Raw genomic sequence first — 19,533 nt, 5'->3', positions numbered from 1 at the left:
ACCTGACCCGAAGTCAGACGTTTAACCGACCGAGCCACCCAGGCACCCCAAATTATAAATTCTTTCAAGAAATTTTTACTAAATGTGTATTGATTCAGACACTTCACCAGGAGCACAAATAAGATCTGATCTCAGCCTCTGAAGAGCAGACATGTCAACAATTGCACCATAACCACAAAGTTCTAATAATAAAGGTATGCAGCATGAATGGCTACTTTTCCAGGGGAAAGGAGAAAAGGCTAAAGATGCCACTCTTGCCCTCAGTCCTGAAGACAAACAGGAGTCTGCACAGTAGAGAAGGGGAGGATCCCACTGCAGGCATAAGAAACTTCAAGACAAGCAGTCAAACACTCTGGAGGAGCTGCAAATTATACCAAATCGATGAAACACAATGTTTATGGTAGAGACCAGATAAGGACACCACGGAAAGGTAAACAGATCATGGAGTCCAGCATGGCCGTGATGAGTTTAGAAAGAACAATTTCAGTGGATTGGTGAGGTCAAAAGCAGACTGCAGTGCACGGAGGAGGAGAAGGAACAAGAAATGGAAACAAATGAAACACCCTTTCCAAAGATTTTCCTGTAAAGAAATATGGAGGCCAGAAACCAGAAAAGAAGCAAAGGTCAAGGGCACACTTACTTTGTGTGAGAGACTTAAGCACATTAATAGGAAAACTTGGGGCAAGTGAAGAGGGAAAAGTTAAAAATACAGGAGGGAGGCAAGGAGTGACACGTGCTCCTAAGACTACAGTAAGGTTTCTTAACCCCAGCACTTTTGCATTTGGAGAGAGTATTCTTTGTCATAGGGGGTGTTCTATGCATTGCAGGATATTTAACAGCATCCTTGCTCCTAATACTCACTGGACACCAATAGCATTCCCAACCTTATCCCAAATATGACAACCAAAAATGTCTCCAGACATTGCTAAATGTCACCTGGGGAAAAGAGAGCGGCAAAATCTTCCTGGTTGAGAACAAATGGTCCAGTGGCAGAGATCAGATAATTTTAAGTAAGCTTAGAGATACTGGGTGAAACAAGTGGTTCCCATCCATCAGCTGTACCACTAGAAAAGAGGAAGGTCCTCCGTTACGGGGAAATAAGCATGTTTTGTGTTGAGTGGAAAAGTTTTGGAATCATTCTGCAGAGAATGGTAGAGGCATGTAACTAGGGAAAGCAATCTGTCTAAGAAATACTTTCTATTCTCTCAGGCTTCAAAAGTAGTGTGACTTCCCTTTATGAGCTCTCCAGAAAATAGTACACAAAAGGAACCTGAGCTTGAGGATTACACTGAAGGATCTTTAATAAAATATCTTAACAATTTAAGGAAATGAATAACCGTAAAAAGCATTCTCTTAAAAGAACCATCTTCTTTTTGGCCAGAACAAAAATTTACAGGTAAAAAATGATCTTTTTTCTGCCAAATATGCAATTTCTAAAAAAGATTTTATTTTTAAGTAATCACCCAACGTGGGGCTCAAACCCACAACCCCAAGATCAAGAGTCGCATGTTCTACCTACTGAGCCAGCCAGGTGCCCCCTGAATATGTGATTTTACCATAATTTTGTAAAGTCTTCAATAGGAAAGTTTCTGTATTTTATTTGTACCAAATCCTACCCATTACAATCAACACTTTTCTTTAAGACACGAAAGTAAAATAACCTAGTATTTTAAATTAGTCATCACATTTGAAAAACTGTCATATTAACTTTCATATGCTGCTGGGTATTAGTCCACATTACATTTATGCTCAGTGTAGAGAAAAAATTAATACCTGGGCCCCAAAAGCTTCACTGCTCTACACTATCAAAAGTGACTAGTTCAGGGGCACCTGGGTGGCTCAGTCACTTAAGCATCCAACTTCGGCTCAGGTCATGAACTAATGGCTTGTGGTTCGAGCCCTGCATCGGGCTCCGTGCTGACAGCTTGGAGCCTAGAGCCTGCTTCAGATTCTGTATCTCCCTCTCTCTCTGCCCTTCCCCTGCTCATGCTCTGTCTGTCTGTCTCTCTCAAAAATACATAAACATTAAAAAAATTTTTTTTAAAGTGACTAGTTCAGAAGACATTTTAACTAGCCATTTTAGATATTTTATCCTCCAAATAGAGTCTTTACAACTTGAAAATCTGATTTATGTTTTAATAACATATTTATATTTATAATTTCCTGAAAATATCAAAAGGTTACTTGTTTAAGCAGTTGCCCTCATACAAAGGAAAAGAGACCTCATGTGCAATATTTGTCAAAATTACCAAGAAAAGTGATCTGCAAAGAAATGTGTCTCATTTAAAAATCTTCTTAAAAACATCCTTTAAAAAACAAGGAAACTTGCCCCAGAAACTTTTTTCTTTTTCCTGGATCCATAAATTTACTGAAGCACCTTCATGTGTAGCTAATGGAACTGGATTTGCATTAAGCAGTTATCTTCCTCAAGAACCAAACACATCTCACACCAAAATATGTTAAAATAAAAGTCCCAGATATAATAGGCAACAACTCTCATCCGCACTAACTAAACCGCAAAACAAGAACATGTTCAAGAGTATGAGAGCAACCACTAGAGAGAAACCAGTATTGGTTATAATCTCACTCTGATTAGCTTCACTAGCTAAACAGAATTCCTTTAGGCTTTGCAACCATCTGAAGTTAATATTAATACTGAGTAAGTGCTTTGGATATGTTATCCATTCTCTTTTTTTTTTTTTTTTTTTTAAATTTTTTTTTTCAACGTTTATTTATTTTTGGGACAGAGAGAGACAGAGCATGAACGGGGGAGGGGCAGAGAGAGAGGGAGACACAGAATCGGAAACAGGCTCCAGGCTCTGAGCCATCAGCCCAGAGCCTGACGCGGGGCTCGAACTCACGGACTGCGAGATCGTGACCTGGCTGAAGTCGGACGCTTAACCGACTGCGCCACCCAGGCGCCCCTCCATTCTCTTCTAAAGAAAGAAAATTCAAGTTGGATTCACTTTCAGGTCTGCTGTATAGACTGATCAAAGGACGAAAAATTAAGCTGAAATTCCATATTTTAAAGACCACTGTGAACATCATTCAAGTGTGTATCTCTGATTGCAATTTGATCTGTACACTTAAGGCCTGTGATGTGATGATCTCTGATAGTGGGCATATTAGGAAAATCCCATGCACTTTATCCAAAACCTAACTACAAAATGATACCTAGGATTACAACCAAGCAAAAGAATTTACCTAAGGTAAACATGTTCATACAGCAATCAGGGTTATGTCTAAGGTTGTTAGGTTATGTCTCCATTCCTCCCAAAAGGAACAGAAATTGCATGTGCTTTGGAAACATGCAAAAAAGCATAAGAATTAAGAAAGGGAATATAAGTATAGTTAAAGGACAGTCTAGACATAATATAATTCAATTATAGTTTAGCAAATCTAAGGATTTCAATTATCTGGCTCAAGTCTTAAGCTACTCATAGAAAAGTCTATGTATGGTTACACATTAAAAATCAAATTACTTCAAAGCCAACATTAGACAAATCAGATTTTACTAGACATGTCAATCAATTCAAAGTACAGAGTTCAGTCAAGTTCCAAAGTGGACAAACTTCTGAAACTTTTATTTTTCTTGATATAAACAAAATGGATCCAATTTCTGAGGGTGCTCAACATCAAAGTCAGTAAGGCCATATGCATTGATTTCCACGATCACCCATAATCTTAAAATATTTTATACTAACAACTTGGACTATATAATCATGAAAGCTTAATGTTACACTTCACCTTTTAATTTCAAAAAGAAATCTAGGTTATTTAGGTGCTAAACAATTCCTGCTCTTTTCTTAAATAATCTTAGCATTGGCCTCTCACTCGTTTTACATTATTTCTCTGGGAAATAATGCAAATATATTAATCCTAATTCCATTCTCTGGGTTCTTTTCAATTCTGTTTCCTTCTCAAACCTCCTCCTCTAATCTAATTCAATAAAAATAATTGTCCCCTTAACTTTTTAAAAAAAATAAAAATTTATTTTAATATCTGAAACAAAAATTAACTGGGTTCAAAAGTCATGCCTTAGCATGTTTCCAGTAACTGGAAGCCATTTTACTGACAAGGTTAAAGCCAACCTAAAACAAATGGCAAAAGATGTAATTATTCCATGTAACATATTCATTAAGGATTCTTTGCCCTAAAATAAGGTAAAAATAAGCTAAAATAAGGCCAAAATATAACCAGGGCATTAGGACACCCATGAAATTAAAAGTTAATAAAGTTAAAAAGTTAGTAAGTAACTTTATATTCCTAGCTTTGTTTGAAAAATACTTGGAAGAATTCAGAACAAAACACTTAATTAACTAACTTATGCAAGATTAGACTGCATCTCAAGGCCAGTGAAGGCAAAGACAGGATATTATCGTTACAGTGTTAATGTCAAGTAACATCATGTAATGTCACCTTAAGAAGCAAAAACCTGTACCCTGGACCTTGAGAGGATGACACCAGAATAACTGCTTTAAAAAGGCATACAATTAACCCCTTAACTTTTGGTAACTTCCTTCAGGACCAGGAAGAAGTTTCAGATCTAAAGCTAACAACGGACTCGCAGCGACGGTTGGAGCAGCAATGTGGAAAATCTGGGACTCAGCAGGAAGGAGTCTGTCGGTAGGAAGGAGCTTAATGGTATCTGTCATATCATAGTTGTGGGAGTAAAAGTTTATGTGTCTATCCATCGGGGGGAAGGAAATGTTGGTACGCCTTCTATATTTTTTACTCTGGCTCTAGATAAAAAACAAACAAACCCAAATGCTGTAGCATAAAAAGATAACAAATTCCATTACTCATCAATTACAATGTTAACTTTCCTCAGGCTCCGGGTTCTTTCTACTGTGCAAGTTACAGTTAAAAATAACGTGAGTCCCTCACCTATGGCTTCAAAGATTTTTTTAAATTGTAGACGAAAGCTGTAAGATCAGAAAGATATGGGAAAGCCAGAAGCAAGAGTGCTAGCTAGGCTTCAGAGGTTCTGTTACAGAAGTAAATTCCAGATTACGTTATGCTTAGCAAGCATAAGGGTGTATGAATAATTACGGTGGCACAAAGGCATTGGGAATGCCATGAATAGGCCATGAGTGCTCATTTACTAGAGGGCTCAAGGGCGTGTATCTGGCTGTCTGAGCAGGAGCACCCGAGGGGTTTTCTTTCCTGGGCTAAATTCCAAAACCAGAGAAATGTCTGGGTTTTTTGTTTTTTAATCATCATCCCAAGAGGTCTACTGCTTGGCATTTCAAATATGTACTTGTGATACATGATGAGCCAAACATGCCATCTTTATTCCTATGAATCAATCCTAGGTACACCGGCTCAATACAATGAAGTGCTCTGCTTTGAATTTATCAGTTTGATAAAAAGGAGTTTAGAATAGTGGTTCATCAAGTAGGACATCCAAGAATATGTCCATACAGGAAAAGAGAAAAGAGAAAAAGAAAAGGGCTCTGAGCTTGAACAGAAAGCATCTGGTCAAAGGCTGAAAGGGCCACTCCCCCACCCCTGTCGCAGTCACTCTCAGCGCCGCACCCCTCTGGCTCCTCTCTCAAGTCCTGTTCAGCCTCAGCTGACTTTTGGCAGCTTTGGACTCAGCTGGTCCAAGAAAAAAGCTGAAGCAAATCCACAAAGTGACCCATAGTACTGATGGCATTAAGAGCACCGGATAGTAAATGAGTATTATTAGGCTATCATCAATTAGAAGATGAGTAACTAAAAAATGATTTAAAGCTAGTACTTTAGCCAGCTGTCAGAAATATTACTGCTCTATGTCTTTAAAATTGTATTTAAGTAATCTCTATACTCAACATGGGGCCTGAACTCATGACCCTGAAATCAAGAGTCACGTGCTCTTCTGACTGAGCCAGCCAGGTGCCCCAATATTACTGCTTTAAAGGCTATATATAAAGGTGGCTCTTGCTCACCTTCATTCTCTGAGAATATATTTAGTACTGAGTACCCATTTAGTATTAATTTCTGGTTATTGGAGCACTTAAAGAAGACTGAGCTGGCCCGGGTAAGACAATAAGAATTTAAAGATCTAATTCCTAAAGCAGTACAAGTTTGGTAAGCAGATGTGAGACTCAAATCTGAGAAAGACAAGACACTGATTTTAAGTTGTCTGATTCCTGAGAGAACAGTCAAGTGCCATTACAAAAAGATCAAAAGAAAATTTACGTTTGCTGAAGATTCTTTGAGGAGAAGGTATCTGATATATGCATGTGTATATGAGTGTGCACACACATATTTCCAACTATGAGTTGTATTTGATCAGAAACTATTTGAAATGTTAAATTAAAAAGATAAACAGTCAAGACAGAAACAAAAGTAAAGTCAGACTACTCACTGAACAACAGCAAAAATATTTACCAAGAAAAATCAACCTGGCTTACCTACTTCCTGTCAGAATAAGTGCTCTATGTAAGGTGTGCCTGAGTAGATAATTTGAGGACAAACACAACATTAAAGGCCAAACCCAACAAAAGGCCTTGCTCTGTAATCACTTTCTTTTCCCATCAGCCAAAAAGACACTTACAGCTACAAAAAAAGAGTGGAGAGCTGTCCAAATTGCTAAGAACAAAGGGAAAATTAGCAAGTATTCCTTTGGAAAAACTGAGACAATTACACCTCAAAGGACTTAATGACTAATCACAAAGTGTCAGCCTCCTTTAATTCTCTGAACCTAGATATCACCATTGTTTTCAAGACCTGGTCACACCATTTCCATACTCTTAAAATCCTTTCCATCTGATGTTTAGTGGCTTAGAAAGAATCAGGGCCATACCCTTGTCTATAACCCTTAGATAGCTAGAGGCTAAGGAGATCTAAAGGCTAGTGCCTTTATCCCTATAGTTTCTCAGGTGAACCCTCCCATCAAAATTTTCTCTTCATCCATGAGTATTTCCACATTCCCTAGCTTTACTATTGGTTAAATACAATTGTTTTTGCAGTGAGGGAAGCCATTTTTTCACCCTTTGAAAACCAATAGTAATTTAGAAATCAACCTTAGTCTGCCACTGATTAAAATGTGAACTACTGATTTCTACATGCCCAGAATATAGAAGTTGTATTACAGAGAAAACTTGAAATACACAGCTTAAAACAAAATAAAGGCTTTGAATTGTGAATTTGGCAGCAGGTATACTACGTATTTCGACTCTTCCACATAAAGACTAAAGCTACAGCTGTATCTTTAGTCCAACAAATAAACTTAAAATGACCAAGGTGGCAAAGAAAGGTAAGAGCTTTAACATGTTAAGGGATTGCCCCATTCCAAAATTAGCTTTCTGTATCAAGGTAACAATTAAATTTTACATTATCCCCGAAAGAGTCTAGCTGTTATTTTTGTAAAGCTATGATTTAAAAATTACTGCTTCACATTTGAAAGTACAGATAACTAGTTACTGTTGCATTTTGTGATTGCTAATGGAGTCAAGAATCCTATGTATCTTCTTAACCTGGCTACTATGAGTGACTACAGATTTCAGAATTGGCAGTAGTTAAGTAACTTTACTCCTCTCCTCCAACAGATAATCTCTTGGATCTCAAATTTTATTTGACACTTATTTTGGGATTAAATGTTTTTCAAACTCTTAGTATCAAATAAGGAGATCTGGAAAATCATTTTTCTAACTGTGGTTTCCCATTCAATGGACTGAGTCAGACACAATTTAAGGAAGTATTTAGTTTATTTCAGTGATTAACAATATTTTTAGCATGAATATATTCATAGGAGTGTAAATCGTTTCTTCATTTCTAATTAGCCTTTCTCAAGTCTCATGAAAAATGTATACTCTTAAAACTCAAATTCCTGCTTTATTGAATAAAAAAATGAGGAATGCTCTATTTTTAACCACTGAATTACTACTATCTGGACACATTTAAGCAATTAACAAAAGGAAGGAAAACTTTTTAAAAATTTTATTTTAGAGAGAGAGCACGAACTGGGGAGAGGGACGGGGCGGGGGTGGGGGGGGGGGGGTAGAATCCCAAGCAGGCTCCGTGTTCAGTGTAGAGGCTGATACAGGGCTCGATCCCATGACTCTGGGATCATGACGTGAGCCAAAATCAAGAGTCAGACACTCAACCAACTGAGCCACCCAGGTGCCCCAGGAAGGAAGCTTTTTAACTGTTCTTCCTGTTATAAGACCACAGCCACCTCTTCATGACAGGCAAGCCACTTGGGCCAACAGGATGCTTGCCACTAGCCTAAAGCACCAGACAAATAAACTCGAGGAGTTGAAGCTTTGGAGGTTAAAAAAAAAAAGTCTCAAAAGACCTATAAAGCTCCAAGAACCACACAAAACTCCCCTATCCTCTCTTTCCTCATTTTGAATATTCAAATCTGTACAAATAATCCCTTAATTATTTGCAGCCAATACAACACTACTTTACTTTGCATGTCCCGAAGTCTCTACTGGCCATTATCCACAATTACAATAGTGAACACCTACGTAATATGACATGCCAGGCAGTGTTTTAAGTACTTTGGTGTTCTTCAAACAAAAACAAGAACTGTCCAAATTTCTATGAAGTCACAGGGGCCTTTGTTAAGACACCTATTTAGTAAAGACCTATATATTCATGTAACTTTGATTTCAGTTGATACAAAGTTCTTTTTACTTGATCAAATACAAATTGTGCTAATTCTACCAAAAGAAATAGAGAAATGTATTAAGGTTGTAACACTAAATAAAAATAGCAAATAAATTGGTTATTTATTTGGCAAATAATAAAACTAATTTCTAATAAACCACTGAAATGGCAAAGTGATAGTCCTATCACTTAAGGTAAATTTTTAATGAGTAGACAAAAAAGAAAATGCTAAACTAAAACAAACAGAAGTGAAACGGAAAGACACAGCAATTTTCAGGGTAGCTATATTTAATAAAGTTTTTAAAAAACCTCCACTTTTTAAAGTCAATTTTTTTAATGCAAGAGTAATTTGCACTAAAGATTCTTTGCTATATAATACTAATAGTACAGCATTTTCTTTCCAAATTCTTTTAATTCAATTATTACTAAAGAAATTAACTTTTATACTATGGGCATTACAAATTCATCTAAAAAGCTAGGCAGTGCTACTGCGTTTTAACGGCTTGCAATTCTTGTATTGCAAGAGATTTGACTGTTGTAATACCCAAAGTAACTTAAAAATAGAATTCAATAAAGATGTGTTTTGTCACTCTAAAATGTGACTACCTTTCCCACTGTGTGTGTTTTAAATTTTTCAAGGTCTGTTTACTTAGATCTTAAATAGTTACAGAATTCAGTCCTAGGCTGTTATGACTTGTGTCCTCCAAAAATATATGTTGAAGTCCTAACTCCCAGTATCTCAGAATGTGACCTTATTTGGAAATAGGGTCACTGTAGATGTAATTAGCTAAGATGAGGCCATACTGGGGTAGGGTGGGCTCCTAATCCAATAGAACTGATGTCCTTATAAGAGGAGAATTTAGACACACACACACACACACACACACGGAGATGATGTGAAGACACGAGATGGAAGACGGCCCATCATCTGACAACAGAGGCAGAGACTGAAGTGCATCTCCAAGTCAAGAACACCAAGGACTGCTTAGAACTGCCAGAAGTTAAGAAGCGGAAAGGAAGGATTCTCCTCCAGAGCCTTCAGAGAGAGACATGGCTCTGCCAGCACCTTGATTTCAGACTTCTCACCTCTGGAACTGTGAGGGACTAAGTTTCTGTTGTTCTAAGACCCCCGATGTTTGGCAATGTTGTTATAGCAGGAAACTAATTACACAGATCATGAATTAAAATCTACCTTTCCAAAACAGCATCTTGTAAAGTAAAGCATAGCTTCAGAGTCAGCAAAACCTGGCATCAAACACCTGTGCAAATTAAATCCGTTTAACCCTGAACTTGAATTTGCTTCTTCATTTGTAAAAAAGAGGTAACAATCCTACCAAACAGTGTATTTCTGAAGATAAATTATGTACAATGTTCACAACACAGAGGTCAAAAATGTTAAGCCTCTCCGTACCCAAGCCCTTCTCCCAAGCCCTGCAGTGAGAATGCATTTTAACTTGTGGTCATTTGGCTAACAATTCATAAAGTAGTATGATAAAAACAAAGGGCTATAGTTAAAATATTATTAAGCAAATTTTTAAAAATGTCCTAACGTAAGCCCTGATAGTTTAACTACTTAGCAATCTCTAAATCCTTATCCTGGGTATGACCACACTATATAAGATGTGATGCTTTTCAGAACTTGTGGAGATGGTAAATGCTACCCTCTCCTATTTAAAACGTCCAAACTAATTTCAGTCATCACAGAAAGATCAATTCTGAAACAGTTTTATCCTTTATACTTTCAAAGGTTAATTTTACTCATCACAAGTCTTCTGATTTACTAACATTCTTATTAATATGCAAACTGACCCAAGTTCAGTAATAAACACAAGACTCCTGTTACTAAAAACTCATTGTTCAAATGCAGAACTTTTTATTTCATGTAATAATCATAAGTAAAATAATAATTACCTTTGACAAGATTAGTAGAAATAGAAATCTCACAAATATAATAAGCATGTTCCCCTGACATGCAAATTAGCCAGTAATATGGCCACAATGTTTAAAGTCATCTGTCCAAAGACTTGGGAAAAGGTTATCAAAGGCCAGCACCAGGACATGCTATGAATTAAAATTTAAATGAATCTAAGTTTCGTGATTTGAACAGAAGACTTGAAGAGAAAGAAAACCTAGAATCAGATTATATATTTGAGAAAAGTAAAATGACTGCAAATTATCCGCTGCTATCAAAGACAACAGAGCTGGGCTCTAAAACTGCCTGATTTCAAGTGGTGAATAAAGACCAATACTGAATGCTTACTATGTGTAAAGACAACCTGACATATTTCACTTAATTCAAGCCATGGAATATTCTTAATATAGGAGCTTTATACACAAGAAAGCGGATTACTAAGTTTTGTCAATACATAGAGTGTATAAATGCCGAATTTTGACAGGAGCACCTACAGCCACAATCTAAAATATAAACTTGCAAGCAACCATTGGCTCCGCTTTACATATATTTAAACATTTTAAAAGATAAATAAGTTTTGATATTTTATTTGTGGGAAAGTTGCAGTAAAAAAAAAAATCTTACTTAATATCAGTGCAATACAAACTTGCCTCCAAAATAGCATGTTATTGGGGCACCTGGGTGGCTCAATCGGTTAAGCATCTGACTTTGGCTCAGGTCATGAACTTGTGGTTCATGAGTTCGAGCCCCGCGTCGGGCTCTGGGCTGATGGCTCGGAGCCTGGAGCCTGCTTCGGATTCTGTGTCTCCCCCTCTCTCTGCCTCTCCCCTTCTCGTGCTCTGTCTCGGTCTCTCTCAAAAATAAATAAAACATTAAAAAAAAACAAAAACAAAAACCTCAAAATACCATCTTAACAAAGTTAACCATATTATATCATAGCATAACCTTAAGAAAAACCCAAACCCTGAAAACAGAATCTAAGAAAATGCAGCTGGAGTGATTATTTAGCTATAGGAAAAGGAGAGAGTCCCACAGGTACTTGTAATAAGGAAAATACAAATTCAGTTTAGTGTTTAAATGAAGCCTTATCCTATAAGGAGAAGACTGGCTGTTCAAGTTTATGTCTGCCTGCACAAATTTATTTGCCTTTTATCTTTTTATTGTGTTTTTTTTTTTTGGGTTTTTTTTTGTTTTTTTTTTTGCCTTTTAAAGAGAAGAGGAGCTAACACTTGGTGAGCCTCTGCCATGTATGTCTCGGACCTTAGCAGGTGCTACACACTAACTTTTCAAAATGATAGACCTGGGTTTCAATCTTTCCTCAAATATTTACAAGTTGTGTGACCCTGGGAAACAAATCTGTGACAGGCTTGTTAGCAAAATAGATATTAAAATACAAGATTGTCATGAGTCTTATACAGGTAATAAAATTATCCCAGTTCTTGTCACATAGTACACGTCTGTTAAGTACTAGCTAACATCACCAATGACCATTTTAAAAATGTAACCGTGCAGATTAGTTATTAAGAAATGATGCTTGGAGATACAGTAACTTGTCTAAAAGATGTATATATCTAGCAAATGTTAAAAATAGTTTTGAAAACCTAATGGCATGGAAATCTGTGGTCTCTTAAAAAGTTCCAATGTTGTTAGTCTTTCCTTTTGTTCCTCTGGTTTCCTCAAGTGGTCTTTTACAGAGGAGAAAATTTATTTCATATACTCAAGGTGTTTAAACACTAGAAATGACCCTAGAAACCGCTAAGCCAAGGGGCAGCAAACTGCTTTCAATACAATTATATCCAACTGATAGTCCTTGCTTGGAATAAAGGGTCAAAAAGGAGGCTGGAGTGCTATGATGATGCTTTTTACATTTTTTTTTAATGCTTATTTATTTTTGAGAGAGAGGGAGACAGAGGGAGAGAGGGGGAGACACAGAATCCGAAGCAGGCTCTGAACTGTCAAGCACAGAGCCCGACGCAGGGCTCAAACTTATGAACTGCAAGGTCATGACCTGAGCAGAAGTCAGACACTTAACCAACTAAGCCACCCAGGTGCCCCGAGAAGGATTGGAGAATTCTGAGAAAGGCAGAAAAGTAGGACAAAATAGTGATAGCTCCCATGGAGTGTGGAGAGGGCCAAACAACACAGGTCAACCAAGTGCAACATATCTGCCACTGCTATGCCAGAGTAACGCGCTCATTAAACTCCTCTACTTCTCATTAATTCAGGGCTCAAAGTCACAAGTTCTAAGTTTACTCTCTACCATCTAGTGAGCTCTGTGCATAAGAGCTCCCTCCTCCACTTCCTTCACTATAGGTCATCCTGTGGTAGGGTCCCCTCCCTAAAAAATGAAAAAACAAAACCCAAAAAACAAAAACCCTCAAGGCAACCTGGCTACACAGGAACATAACCTCGCTCACGACCTTGTAACCTGAGACCACTTAATCAGACTGCATGTTTGTGTGTTACCATATATGGAAAACAAAGAAGTCAAAAATGCATAAAAGACTATGCCACAGGCGTTCGGGGCTCAGTTCTTAGGGTACAAACACCACTGAGCCATGCTGGCATGAATAAAGTTGCTTCCTGGAAAGAAAAGCCTTGGTGTCATGACTTTCTGTGTGAGAATCCTGCTACAATCCTACTATCCGATGCACCTACCACTTCTATGATGTAAACTTAGTCCATTAGCACAATTCTACCCCTTGATCTACTATTATAGTTTACAAGTTACTTAGATTATTTGTTCTATAGCATGATTAGAACAGGGCAGAGTAATTCTAAGTGTACATATAGAATGAAAAGAGAACCCCAAAACAGGAGAGAATTAAGTAGAGGGGAAGAAAAATGTCTCAGCAAAGCTCATGCAAAATAAACCACCGATCTGTGTTAGTTTCTGACATGCAACCACATCTAAGTAGTCCTACTAGAAATATTACTAGTCCTTGATAAATTTGACACTCACAATCTTGTCCCAAAGGGTCCCTTTCCATAATCAAATTTTTCTTTCCATAAGTAAATTTTTCTTTGAGGTATCCTATAACTAAGTCTCAATTGAGTCAAAAATACTTCCTATAAAACCATGTCAAGATGTTTCCTTCCATGCCTTTCTTCCCTAAATTCATCTTTCTGATTAATTATTAATGCTTTAATGAGTTTAGAACTGTGATGACTTCTCTATTTTTTATTCATACTCCAATGCCAACTGCCACAAGTATATACTTTATTGAAACATTAAAAATAATTTTTGTATTACCGAAGTATTTTACTTAAAAATTTTTTTGAAGAATCTCAAGTGCATGGCATATTAAGTATTTACATGTTTTAATCTATTTGAAGTGGTAGTTTGTGGGGTTCTAAAAAGCATACATATACACCCAGGGAAGAGTGTGTGTGTGTGTGTGTGTGTGTGTGTATAAAAATATGTATCTTCCTAGGGGATTCTGTATTTGTAAGTCTGTGGTGACATCCCCCCACCTCCTATTTCCACAGGTGATTCTGTTGTATATTTCTTGTCTGAGAACCACAGAGTATTTCAAATTGTTTTCAATATGTACATCCCTATTTAAAGTATACACCCCCCTAAAGAAAACAATCTGGGCCATTAATTTTGAATTCTAATTCCAGAAAGTTTTGCTAAACCAAGGTGTCTTGTATTTAAATCTCCCATTAAAAAGTAGTAACCTTTATTTCTTTTGAAGTGGAAAATTAAAATTTTAGTGCTTAAAAAAATTAAGTTATAGATTAAAAGATGTTTTATATAAAACCACAGCATCCTCAATTAAGGAAACATTTATAATTCTCTGCCACACTGCAGTATTTATTATATTTACAAATATTTAGTTTTTAATTTTGCCTATCTTAAAAATGAATATAAAGATACTTGCTTCTCCTCTTCTACATTATGTAAAACATTTAAAGAGAAAAATTTTAATGTTTCCTTTCTCTGAAAGTTAAAAGCCCTTAAAACATTTTATTAATATAGCACCCCATAAAGTAATAATAAAGGCACATAAGGTATAACAAAATTATTTTTAATTGGATATTAAAATTTACTTTTTCTTTAAAGTTGTGCCCATTTGAAATATATACAATGACAAAAAAACATCAAAATGTTCTTTAAATCATTCAATGAATAAGGGATTATATATATATCTATATAAAGTTCATAATGAATACCGCATTTCTTTGATTCTAAGACACCATTAGATTTGACATTTCCGAAATAGGATGGGTCTTGTAATCCCTGGCATGTCATGCTGGAAACAGTTTTTATTCCTGAATGATGCTTCTTACAATGAATGGCACCTTAGATCTGATGAACAATGGTGTTTATAAAAAAAATACTTTTTCAAACTGAAAGAGGTAAGTTTTTCTTTTTGAGTGTAATAAAACCGACCCACCCCCAAAACAACCTTAAACGTGTGGCTCCATAAACTATAATCTTTTATATGAGTGAAAATGGCCAATACATTTAATGAGACCACTAAATTATCAGGACAAAAGAAACTCTGGTAAGAATGTAATAGCTTAAATAATGAGCAAATGCTATCAATTAAATATTATATAAAGTCATTTCCAGAGTTTTAAACAAATAATTTTATACTATTCCACCTTCCAATGCTAAACATTTCCCATCCTACATACTGAAATAAATTTAGCATTCCACCTACAATGTGCTGCAGATGACTGCTGTGCTGTAAAACAAGTTTCTAACTGCAATATAAATGATCAAAGTGCACTGTATGTATTTATGCTATAAACAGAAGCCAATGATTAACAAAATGTTTAAAGGCAAAAAAAACATTTAGAAAGCATCTACTAAAACTGTAGTCTATTATACTGAGAGTCATATTGTTCTCTAACACATCACAAATCAAGACACTATTGATTTGGTGGCTCATGTAGATACTGCCTGCAGCACTTCGAACAACTGTACTCAAGTGGTCAGGTCACTCCTTGCTATTTCTACTGGCTAGTAGTCTAGTGACAGCACTGGGATCAAACGCATCAAAAACACGATAGGTTCTATGTCAAACTTAATCAAAGACAATTTCTCTCCATCATTCAAAAAACTAGTGAACGTAAATATAAACTTGGGAAATTCAGTATAAGGATGAGTAATATCCTTTCACTTAAATACTATACTACAAAATAAGGACAAAGTGAGAACAAGTAGACATAAATTTTTCTCAACTATTTTAAGAGTGTCACACACTCCCAAGATAGGTTTCTAGATACACTACTGACAACTGATTAGGTTAACTGTCACCACCAGAATCTTCAAACCAGTGCGATGCTTCTACATATTTTGTTTTCAAGTTTACACATGAAGGCCCAGCAGTGATTAAAAACTTGGGATCAAAAGTCACTGAAAAGTCTACATTTTTTATTGCTACTTAATCCAAGTGAATATCACTTAATTTTAATAATGGTAAATACAACTAAAGTAGTTTGAAATCCCAGTCAATATAATTTCCTTAAGGACAAGGCTAATCATTCCTGAATGTTAATACTTTGCACCACTGTCACAGTTTTTCCTGTTACCCTAAGGAAAAGATCTGAAACCAACTCAAATTACTGGACTATATTGAATTACCTTAAAAATAAACACCAAATTTCCACGTTTACCCACTTTTTCACATAACAAAAGTAATAATGTACTATTTCTGTTCAGAACCTTTAAGAAGAAATGACTTGATTTTTGGCCAGGAACCAACCTTAAAGCTCTTACAGCTGTTTAGATTATCAAGAGGTAAGCCAAACCAATCCCATTTTAAATTTACATTTAAATCCAACTTTACAGGGCTGGTGTGTTCTATCCTTATTTTAGGCAGGCTTGACAAATGTAGCTTAAGAATTTTAGAGAAATAGAGCAAATGATGAGTGGCTGGGAATGCATAGGAAACAAAAGGACTATTCATAGGACCAAATAAAAGCCTTCATTAGGAATGAAAAAAAAAAAAAAAACACCAATGGTTTTTAATACATGTGTATATATATATATATATATATGTAAAACCCAAAGGAGAAACAAATAGCAAATAAATGAAAATTAAAAGCAAAAATAAATAAATAAATAGGAAACCAATCCCCAATTTTTCTGCTACTCAGTTTACCTTGGAGGCTAATCTGAACAGTGTTACCCACAGCCTACAGAACACATGATGGACACTTTGTTCCTGAAATATAATGTTTTTAAATCCATCAACACCTCTATATATTCTGTGCAATTAAGAAATTCACCTCAGGCAAGTGACCGATAAGTACTTTAGTACTAGCAGTATCTATGCAGAATAGCAAATATAATGTGAAACAAAGCAATGCAAGCATTTAAGTGAATTCTGGCTCCATGCTAACTCTGGCTTCATGCCTAACTATGTTAAAAAAGAATTGCCAAACTGTCAATGCATTTCTTTACAATATTTCTTATTTTACCTTCATAAAGGCTAAGAGTTTTGACTACGAGCATTGTCAATTAGCCAAATTTCTCTAATTTTCTATCCGATTTTAAAGAATATTTTATAATCTAAACTATCAACTATTTTTCTCTGTATGTACATGAAGACAGACATACAGAGAAACAGAAAAATCTACATAGGATTTACACAATAAATATATACAGATATTACATACATACTAATGAGACTGCATGATTTTTATATCAAAGTACATGTTTTTCCACCACACAGTTCTTCATTGTTATCAAGAGTAATAAAAAAACTTCTGCAACAACTAAGCACATGCTGCTAATGATCCAACGTTTTAAGAATTTGTAGATTAAAAAAATACAATTCCTAGAACACTGTTATCAAACAAATAAGTTTTATTGGCATCTAAAAACAAAATTCACCCAACATTGAAACGTACTTTAATATTTATGTTGTTTTCTTTTTTTTTCTTTTTTTTTTTTTTTTCTTTTTTACTCACTGCAGTATGAGGAACAAATCACAAACACTTACTTTGGAGAAACAGAGACCATAGTGTAGATTTTACAAAATCACTTTTTAAAATCTCTGTATTGTGCTCCTCAAATATCTAGAGCCAGTCTTTGCATAAAATATCACAGCTTTGTCTATTACTTTAAAATTCTGCAGCAGCCTAAAGATATGGATAAGATATACCACCACTTGCTATTTTGAAATATATCTATTACCATATCCAACCTAATGGTAGTATCTAAAAAAATTCTTTCTTCCATAGGAAGTCTCTGACAAGCTGTTATTCATTTCCTTGAAGTTAAAAGAATCTGGGGGCAACATTTATATTTTATCAGAAAAATAAAAAAATGTTTACCTACCATGTTCATATTAAGAACAATGTCTATACAAGTCAGTTGTACAATTATTTTAAGAGAAAGGTGAACATGAACATCAGATTAACTTAATTCTGGCAGACAAAAGTGAACAACTATGGTCCAGTCAGCCATTAATCTATTACAGAGAGATGACAACTTTACAAAAGGTATCTTTTACCTACTGAGTGATGATTATGTCCCCTCAGTTTCTGTGCTTTCTACCACTGGTTCACTTTCTATATCAGCAACTGTGTCACTCTTCTCCTTGTTTATTTCACTTGAAGATGTCAGTTTTTCATAAAGTTCAGGATCATTCTGTACTGGTAAAGGCGGTGGTTGGGCATGTCTCTCAGTATTTTCACCGTTAACCTGAGGCACGTTATCACCTTTTCGTTGAGAAGTGGCCCCTTCAAAAAAATCAAAAACCCGAGCATGAGGAGGGGGGACCCAGGTGTTTTGAATTCTATCTCGTCCAAGACGGTTTCCATTAATTTCTCTGCAGAAATCAAAATCTCTGTCATCCCTATCCCTTTGCCTCTCCCAGGGTCTTCTGCGGTCATCAAAATCTCTGTGAACTTCTTGTCCAAATCCTCTGTTCCAAGGACCACTTCTAGGATCAAATCGATAACTTCCAGACCGAAATCGACCTCTTTCTTCATGTAAGCCTTTTGGACCACCATAGACAGGCAGAACCCGATGTTCTCTCTCATCAAAATCTCTGTGCCCCCAGGGCTTCTCTGGATTAAAGCCAAAGTGGTCTCTTCGACCAAGATGATCTATGCCTGGCCTCACAAGATTCTCTCTAATATCGACAGGAGGTCTTCCAAAATGATCCCTACCATCTAACGGAGGCCTTCCAGGACCTTCTCTTGGATCTATAGGCCGTCCAACCACATCCCTAACATCCACCGGGGGAGGTCTACTAATGCTTTCCCTGGCTTCCATGGGAGGAAACCGGTAATCTCTATCTCCTTCCTGTTGAATGTTATCATTCCCGAGTGGTATCCTTTTCTCTGGATTAGTAACATTGTCTACACTTTGTCTTCCAGGAACCAGAAAAGGTCTTTCTGGCTGACTAAAAATATCTCCTGGAGGAAACGGACCACGGGGTGGTGGATGAAGAGCTGAATCAAGTACCGACGGGGGAGGGATTCCCCGCTGGGGTGGGATTCCAGGCTGTATTAAAGGGAATCTTGGTCCAGGTGTCTGTGGTATTAGTCCCGGACGAATGTCTAACATTGGCATTGCAGGCATCCTTTGACCAGGGAGATTTAAAGGGGGTAAGTTTTGAGGCCCGGCTGGTGGCTGTGTTCCCAAAAGTCCAGCAGTGTTTGGAACATTTGGTGGCTGTACTCCTATTAGTCCCGAATTATTAGGAATATTTGGGGGTAGCACTCCCAAAAGTCCAGAACTACTTGACACAGTTGGTGGCTGTAGTCCCAAAATTCCAGAGTTATTTAGAATATTTGGTGGCTGGGGTCCAATAATCCCAGCACTACTGGAAACATTAGATGGCCGGACTCCAATAATTTCAGAATTACTCGACACATTTGGTCTTTGGACTCCCAAAATTCCAGAATTGCTTGTCACATTTGGTGGCTGTCCTCCTAAAATTGCAGAGCTACTGGAAATATCATTTGGAATCACTAAAACAGAAAAAGGAAAAATAACACACATAAAAATCATTCATGTAAAAGGAAACTATATTTATAGTTACTAATGCTTT

The 19,533-nt window shown here is 36.4% G+C and overlaps 1 protein-coding gene across 8 annotated transcripts in view; it reads right to left on the bottom strand.

Moving 5' to 3' along the window:
- Nucleotides 1–19,533, bottom strand: part of SCAF8 (SR-related CTD associated factor 8) — a 204,349-nt gene that overhangs the window by 94,733 nt on the left and 90,083 nt on the right. For 6 of the 8 annotated variants that reach the window (XR_015251666.1, XR_015251665.1, XR_015251667.1 and 3 more), the window contains one exon: nt 17,986–19,453. Coding sequence is in view for 5 of the 8 variants with exons in the window: in XM_086708208.1 (XP_086564334.1) it covers nt 18,000–19,453 (1,454 nt within the window). In the remaining 3 variants the exon portion in view is untranslated. Of the gene's footprint in view, nt 1–3,978; nt 19,454–19,533 lie in introns of those variants that run through there. The other 2 variants (XM_086708209.1, XM_025925232.2) reach the window with 1 other exon arrangement.

The sequence above is a fragment of the Puma concolor genome, chromosome B2 (genome assembly GCF_028749965.1).
Source record: "Puma concolor isolate L17-30 chromosome B2, mPumCon1.1.hap2, whole genome shotgun sequence".
NCBI classification, from domain to species: domain Eukaryota; kingdom Metazoa; phylum Chordata; class Mammalia; order Carnivora; family Felidae; genus Puma; species Puma concolor.
Note: the sequence above shows the minus strand (reverse complement) of the source record. Positions and strands in the feature narration are given on the sequence as shown.